Source organism: Benincasa hispida, chromosome 9, assembly GCF_009727055.1.
Source record: "Benincasa hispida cultivar B227 chromosome 9, ASM972705v1, whole genome shotgun sequence".
NCBI lineage: Eukaryota > Viridiplantae > Streptophyta > Magnoliopsida > Cucurbitales > Cucurbitaceae > Benincasa > Benincasa hispida.
In genome coordinates, this window is record NC_052357.1 from 82683218 (window position 1) to 82691148 (window position 7931).

At 28.6% G+C, this 7931-nt stretch overlaps 1 protein-coding gene across 2 annotated transcripts; it reads left to right on the top strand.

The window, feature by feature from the left end:
• The first annotated feature begins 758 nt into the window (after window positions 1-758).
• On the top strand, window positions 759-5281 carry LOC120085225 (serine carboxypeptidase-like 1). 2 transcript variants are annotated; one of them, XM_039041122.1, is made up of 14 exons: window positions 759-927; window positions 1046-1191; window positions 1281-1357; window positions 1938-2060; window positions 2525-2630; window positions 2723-2757; window positions 2937-3038; window positions 3127-3213; window positions 3338-3490; window positions 3674-3745; window positions 4502-4620; window positions 4711-4824; window positions 4904-4949; window positions 5037-5281. In XM_039041122.1, exons 1-14 carry the CDS (start codon window positions 785-787, stop codon window positions 5115-5117), a joined length of 1404 nt encoding a protein of 467 aa, XP_038897050.1. In that variant the 5' UTR covers window positions 759-784; the 3' UTR covers window positions 5118-5281. The 2 variants fall into 2 exon arrangements, with proteins under 2 accessions (XP_038897050.1, XP_038897051.1); XM_039041123.1 differs by lacking the exon at window positions 759-927 and having other exon boundaries at window positions 1052-1407.
• The last annotated feature ends 2650 nt before the right edge of the window (window positions 5282-7931 follow it).

Here is a 7931-nt window from a genome sequence, read left to right on the forward strand (position 1 = left end):
ATTATATATATATATATCTCACTTGAATTCATATTTGCAATTTAATATTGTAGTGAGGAGAGAAAAAAAAAATCCAAAACAAAATTGAGTTGATTTGTGAATAGGGTTTTTTTCCTTTTTTTTTTAAGCAGTCTAACAAAGACCCCCCAAAAAATTGTCCAGTTTTTTTTTTTTAATTAAATTTCATTTTACCCATATACTTTGATTTTATTTCTTTTTAGTTGATATACTTTCAATTGTCTCATTGTAATTCATATTTTTTAATAAATTTTAAATTTAACCGGAATACTTTTAACAAATTTTATCAAAATTGATTAAATAATAATAATAATTTACATGAAAAAATGCTAAATGTGAATATATTACCAGGATGTATAAAGAAATATTAATAGAGACTAATTTATTTAAGAGTAATATTTAGGTACATCTCAGACATCATGTACTCTTATTGTATATAAAAAAATAATTAAAATATTTTAAAAAAAAAATCAGAAGAATTTGCTACTTGTAATTGAACAATTTGACAAGTTGTAAAAAATAGATGTTACCTTATGCACTCAATATTTTTTTTAAAGTCAATAATAAACCGTCTCTATGACTCATTTTTAAATTTATCATAAGGAGAGAAAAAAACACAAACCAAAATTGTATTTTACTTTTAGTTAACAATTTTATTACACAAAAATAACAAAAACATTGGAGTAGATATATATATATATATATATATATATATATATATATATCCCATGATTCCCAAATGCTAATTCCCATTAATTTCCTCCAAATGGCCATTCTTGTTTTCCGGTTCTCTATTCTCTCCGTTTTTCTTTTTCAAGTACTCTCCGTCGCCGCCTCCATTGGCTCTTCGTCGACGGTGAAGTTTCTTCCCGGATTTTCGGGTCCTCTCCCTTTCGTGCTTGAAACTGGGTTAGCTCTCTTTTCTCTCTCCTCCCTTTTCGTATTTGAATTTGAAATTATATTCAAACCGAACCCAAATTTTAAATTTTTTTAAATAATAATAATAATAATTAATAACGATTGGCAGATACGTAGGAGTTGGAGAAAAAGAGGAAGTGCAATTGTTTTACTATTTTGTAAAATCAGAAGGAAATCCTGAAAAAGATCCTCTCATTTTGTGGCACACCGGCGGCCCCGGTTGCTCCGGTTTATCTGGACTCGCATTTGAAATTGGTAAAACATATATATTATTCATTATTCCAATAGCATTGCATGCTTCGCCTAAAAGCACTAGGATTTGTATATTTTGTTTGTTTTTTAAGGTCCTCTGAATTTCAAGGAACAGCGATACAACGGAAGTCTTCCTCAACTAATTTTGAACCCCTTTTCATGGACCAAGGTCATCATTATCCCTATGAGTTGTTTTTAGGAATGATGTCCAACGCAAATGTATGAATTCTACATTTTGCTTACGTCATATCGTACTAATACATTTTATCTCTATCGGATAAAATCTTCATATTGTATTTTCTCAATTTTTCTCCTAATTTATTGAATATTTTATGTGAAAAAGAAAAATCATGATAGAGACGATTATCGGATTAAGGCTACATATGGTCATCCCTAATACATATAATGCGTGGATTTGTTGTGCTTTCCCCATTATTTTCACAATTTGCTATGAAAATTTTTTATCACATCAGGATTACGGTAGACTTGATCATCCCTAATGCGATATGTTATAAATTGCAATAGTGCACTATGACATAAGCATAAAGGTTAGAATTCATACGTTTGTGAAGAACAAGTCATTAATTATAAAGGATTCTGAGAATAGATAATCTGTAAAAAAAAAAAAAAAATAAAATAATAATAATAATAATAATAATTCTTACTCTTATTATCAACAGAAATTTTGTTTTTACCTATAGTTTCCATTCTGTCAACTAACTTGCATGATACTCACTTTGGAAGGTTAGAATTCTAGTATAATATTTCTAGATTTGCCGGTGGGTACTGGATTTTCGTATGGTAAAACTTCCGAAGCTCTCAGGACAGGAGATTTTGGTCAAGTTCAAACTTCTCATCAATTTTTGAAAAAGGTAAAATATATGTGATGCATATATATTAAAATTTTTATTTTCAGAAGTGTTGAAATTCTTATTAATTAAGGCCTCATTCGATAATCATTTGATTTATATATATTTTCTAAATTAAGCCAACAAATATCTCAACCACCTCTAAATTTCTTACTTTGTTATCCACTTTTACCCATGATTTCAAAAATTAAGACAAATTTTGAAAACTAAAAAAAATATAGTTTTAAAAACTTTGTTCTTGTTTTTAGAATTTGATTAAGAATTCAACTTTTGTACTTAAGAAAAATGCAAACCATCATAAGAAAATGTGAGAAAATAGATTTTAGTTTAAAAAAACAAAATGGTTGGACTTAAATTCTTTTTATGTTCACTTTTGTAATATTATACTATTGTTAGATCAAAATCATTTGTTTCCTTGTTCTTTCTTTTGTTTTAACAAGAATGGTTACTCTCGTTGAAATTTGTAGTGGTTGACTGATTATCATCCAGAATTCATATCTAATCCATTCTACGTTGGTGGAGATTCATATACTGGTCTTATTGTTCCTATTGTTACTCATGAAATATTAGAAGGTAAATAAAAATATATATTGATCGTCATTTGTAATGATTCAAATGGGTCGTATTTCTATTCCTAACTTTTTTTTTCTTTAATAATATTCTAGGAAACAAACATCTTTTGCCATTCGTAAATCTTCAGGTTTGAGATCAAAATTCTCTATTTGGTCCCTTATTCATTCACTATTTATCATTGATAGGTGTCGATAGAAGTCTATTAGTATTTTTTACTATTTCTGTAAATAGTTTGACACATTTTTTATATGTGAAAATTTTTCTATTAATTAGCTAGCTTTTTTTTTTCATATATTATAATTGTAGGGATACATATTGGGAAATCCCATCACTATCCGTAATTCAAATAAAAATTTTGCAATCCCTTTTGCTCATAGAATGGCACTCATTTCTGATGAATTATTCGAGGTAATATAAAGTTTGATGTTTGAAATAAATGCACGAAAGGAGAATTATAATAATGTATAGCTAACTATATAGCTCTTGGTCGGTACAGTCATTAACGACTAGTTGCAAAGGAGAGTATGTGAACATCCATCCTACTAATGAGGACTGCTTAAGACATTATGATACCTACGAAAAGGTTGGCTAAAAAAACATTAATTAAATTATACGAATAAGGTTGTTGTGTTATTGACGTTAAGTTATATTATTAATTACTTTTCAGTGAATTATTGATAAATGTTTTCTTTTTTTGTTGATCCTAGAGTGTTTCAGAAATTTTCGATGGGAATATTTTGTTGCCGAAATGTCCCTCAGTTTCTTCGAAATTACAAGATGTATCTGCTCGAAGATCTCTCTACAAAACTCCCAAAGTACTCCATGATCTAAAGCCACCATTTCCAACTCTTGCCTGTCCTGTAATTTCTTCTCCTTACAATGAAATAGTACTAACTATAATCTTTGCATTTATTTTTATAATTTATTTTATATATTTTCTCTCAATGTACAATCATTTCACTCATTGTATAATTGACATATATATAGTGACAAGAAAAACTTGTATGCTCATGGAACATCATGAATTTTTTTTTGTTTTGTAGACGTATAAATACTTACTTTCTTATTATTGGGCCAACGACAATCAAGTTCGAAAAGCGCTTCGTATCCAAGAGGTAAATAGGGAAATTTTAAAATTAATTTTAATTAATAAAATATTAATTTTTATTCATGAACTTGGTAATGTGAATCCATTTTCCATTTTTAACCTTGGACTTCCAATTTGATCAAGTTGAGTTTCAAGCTTAGAATAGTTGCATTACAATATTTTACCTTATATGGGTCGTTACATCTCAAACAATACTTTCGTATTCTTTTTTGCAGCCCACCTTAACCACAAAGAAAAAGATTAATTAAAAAATAAAAAAAACTTGTCACGTGGACAACTGAGTGGGTCGTGGTAAAAAGATCAATACCAAAATATTTCTCTTATAAAAGAGAAGTCAACTTGCAAGAAATTGATGGAGGCTTTAGAAAAATAATGGACTTTAGAAAAATATTTTTCTTGCATCTTCATCTTGTGCACATCGATTTTTGAGAGTTTGATTTTCATATTGATTTTTTTTTATTGCTTTCTCTTGTTGTATCTAATAGAGGACGTAAATTTTTTAGTTAGTACAATTAAGGAAATGGGAAATCGAACCTTCGAATTTTAAAAAATTAAGATAATTATGTTAATTACCATTGAACTAAACGATTCATTTTAGCTATAGAGAATGTAATTAAAAAGTCTAACAAAAGAAAAAGAAAAACATGAATTTGTCTCCATATCTAAGATTTTGCCAAGTACATGGTAAAAATTAATTTTTTTTCATCATAATAATAGTAAAAGAAATCTATTGAATCTATACACTTTCCTTTTATATATGCAGGGAAGCATTGGAGAATGGATAAGATGTCAGTATGGAGATGATTACAGTTTTGATATTGATAGTTCTTTTCCTTATCATGTGAACCTCAGCTCTAAAGGTTATCGATCTCTAATCTATAGGTAATGTATAATTACAATCAAATAATTGTTTGTGTATAAAAATTATTTTGTATATCTATAATTATTTTCGTTTGATCCAAATATGTACAGTGGAGATCATGACATGGTAGTGCCACATTTAGACACTCAAGCATGGATTAAATCTTTAAACTATTCTATTGTCGATGATTGGAGGCCATGGTTCATCATGGATCAAGTAGCCGGGTAATTAATTATTGTTTTATTTGTATATTCTTTAGGTACCATTCAATTCAATAATTTAATTGTTATTTTTTTCTAATAGATACACGAGAACCTATGCAAATAAGATGACATTTGCAACAATAAAGGTAAAGGGAGAAAATTGATTATAATTATAATTAAAACTTGTTAATACATGTTATTAAGTTTGTTTTTTATCCTTTAATAATTTTCAGGGTGGAGGACACACGGCAGAATACACACAAAAAGAATGTAGCGTAGTTTTCAATAGATGGATAAGTAATAAATCATTGTAAACAAAATTGATTGTATTATAAATATTATAATAATAGATGTCAATTAGATGTTCATACTTAGTGTCTATTGACTATGTGTCATATCCCCATTTTTTAAGTGTTGTCCCTGTATCTCAACATTACACATTATTAGTGTCTATATAATCCATCTCCTACTTGTCAAATTGCCTTGGCATTTTGTGGGTTTTGAAAGATACACATTGGGCAAAGTTCATGAAAATTGGAGAAATTGGAAAATTAGTGAAATTTCTTATTTTATGTTTTGATTATTTATTTTATTTTGTTTATTTATATATTATGTTTAATTTATTTTAGTATTATATTATATTTNTGATTATTTATTTTATTTTGTTTATTTATATATTATGTTTAATTTATTTTAGTATTATATTATATTTATTTTAATATTATATTTTATTGATATCCGTGTTCTCGTTGTGCTCCTCAAGTTCACAACACGTTTTATGATAGTGCTGCCATGACAAATCTCACAAAATTAAAATTTGTCTGCTCTTGATATTAACGACAATGATTATTTGTCATGGGTCTTTGATGCCGAAATCCACATGGATGCTATGAATCTTGGAGACACTATTAAAGAAGGAAATACGACATCCAATTAGGACAAAGCAAAAGCTATGATTTTCCTTCGTCATCATCTCCGAGAGGGATTGAAAATGGAGTATCTTATAGTATAAGATCCCTTGTGGAAAAAAATTGAAAGAGAGGTATGATCATAAAAAAAAAACAGTTATTCTTCCTAAAGCTTGTTATGAGTAGATGCACTTGAGGCTACAAGATTTCAAATGAATAAGTGATTACAACTCCATATTATTTAAAATCAGTTCGAAACTGTTGTTATGCAGAAAGAAAATTATTGATGCTGATATGTTAGAGAAGACATTTTCTACATTTAATGTCTCGAATATGCTTCTGTGATTGCAATATTGAGAGAAAAATTTTAAACAATATTCTGAACTAATTTCATGTCTTATCGTAGCAGAACAAAATAATGAGTTATTAATGAAAAATCATGAACCTCGACCAACTTAGACAACATTATTTCCTGAAGTAAATGCTGTAAATTTTAATAATAATTGTGGTTGAGGTCGTGGTCGTGGTTGAGTTCGTGACTGTGGCAGGGGAAGAAATAATTATTATTTTTGTGATGGTCATTATAATCATTGAGATTTCAAAAGAACCGCACAAAATGATGATCACAAAGGAAAGGCTCCACGAGATAAGAGTTCAAAAAGTGTTGAAAATAAATTCTTCCGATGTGGAATGACTGGGCATTAGTCACGTACCTATCATACGTCAAAATACTTAGTTGATCTTTATCAAACATCCCTGAAAGAAAAAGAGATAAATATGGAAGCAAATTTTGCATACTAGGATAATGACATATTTGACTCATCCCATATAATTTGGATGTGGCGGACTTTTTTTAATCTTCTGAAGAGAAAATTGGCAGAATTGATGGAACATCAAGTGTTTCCTTTGACATTGAAAATATCTAGACTTAATATTGTTTTTTTTTATTCATCTTCATGATTTTTTTTCTCTTAGTAGATGTTAACCTTTGTATATTCCAAATGTTGTTTTTTCTTATTATAATTATTTTATTTTAATGAAGAAACTTGGATTATTTACATATGTTGGGTGACTAAAAAAATGAGTAAAGAAGATCTATGTTTGGCAAATAGTGCAACTAGACATACACAAAAATATTTTTTCAAACTGATAATGCTAGAAGCAAAAGTCAATGCGATATCAGGTTCTGCAGACCTGACTAAAGGCATTGGAAAAACAAATATTATTTTACATAGAGGAAAAAAATTTACGAATGACAGTGCATTGTTATCTAGTCAATCAAAGAGAAATCTACTTATTTTTAAAGATATATGTTGTAATGGTTATCACATTGAGACTGATATAAAGAATAATATGGAGTACTTTATATCATATGTACTGTCTTGTATAAAAAATGTATATTGGAAGAGTTGCCTGCTTTATCTTCTGAATTATATTATACTCATATACGAGTAATTGAAACATATGCAATAATGAGCTTGAAGTTCATGAATCTAGACATATTTATAATTTGACATTACAGATTAGGTCATCGAGAGTCTATAATTATTAGAAGAATTATTGAGAATTTAAATGGACACCCATTGAAGAGCCAGAAGATTCTTCAATCAAATGAATTATCATGTGATGCTTGCTCTCTAGGCAAATTAATCATTAGACCATCACCAGTCAAAGTGGGGACTAAATCACTTGCATTTTTAGAAGCAAATTCATGGTGATATATGTGGACCTATTAATCCACCAAGTGAACCATTTAGATATTTTCTGGTATTAATAGATGCATCCAGCAGATGGTCACACATGTGCTAATTATCATGTCGAAATCTTGATTTGCAAGATTACTTACTCAAATAATTAAGTTAAGAGCACAATTTTCTGATTATATAATTAAGAACATTTGTCTTGATAATGCTGATGAATTTATATCCTAAGCTTTTGATAATTATTGTATGTCAATTGTGGTAAGTGTTGAACATCCTGTAGCTCATGTTCATACACAAAATGGTTTAGCATAACCATTCATAAAATGTTTGCAGTTAATTGCTAAACCATTGCTTATGAGAGCTAGGTTTCCTACATATGTATGGGACATGCTATTTTCAGTGTCACTTGTATGCATTAGGCCAGTATCTTATTATTAAGTACTCGTCATTACAATTAGCTTATGACCATGAGCCAAATATTTCCCATCTTAGAATTTTTGGATGTGCAGTATATGTT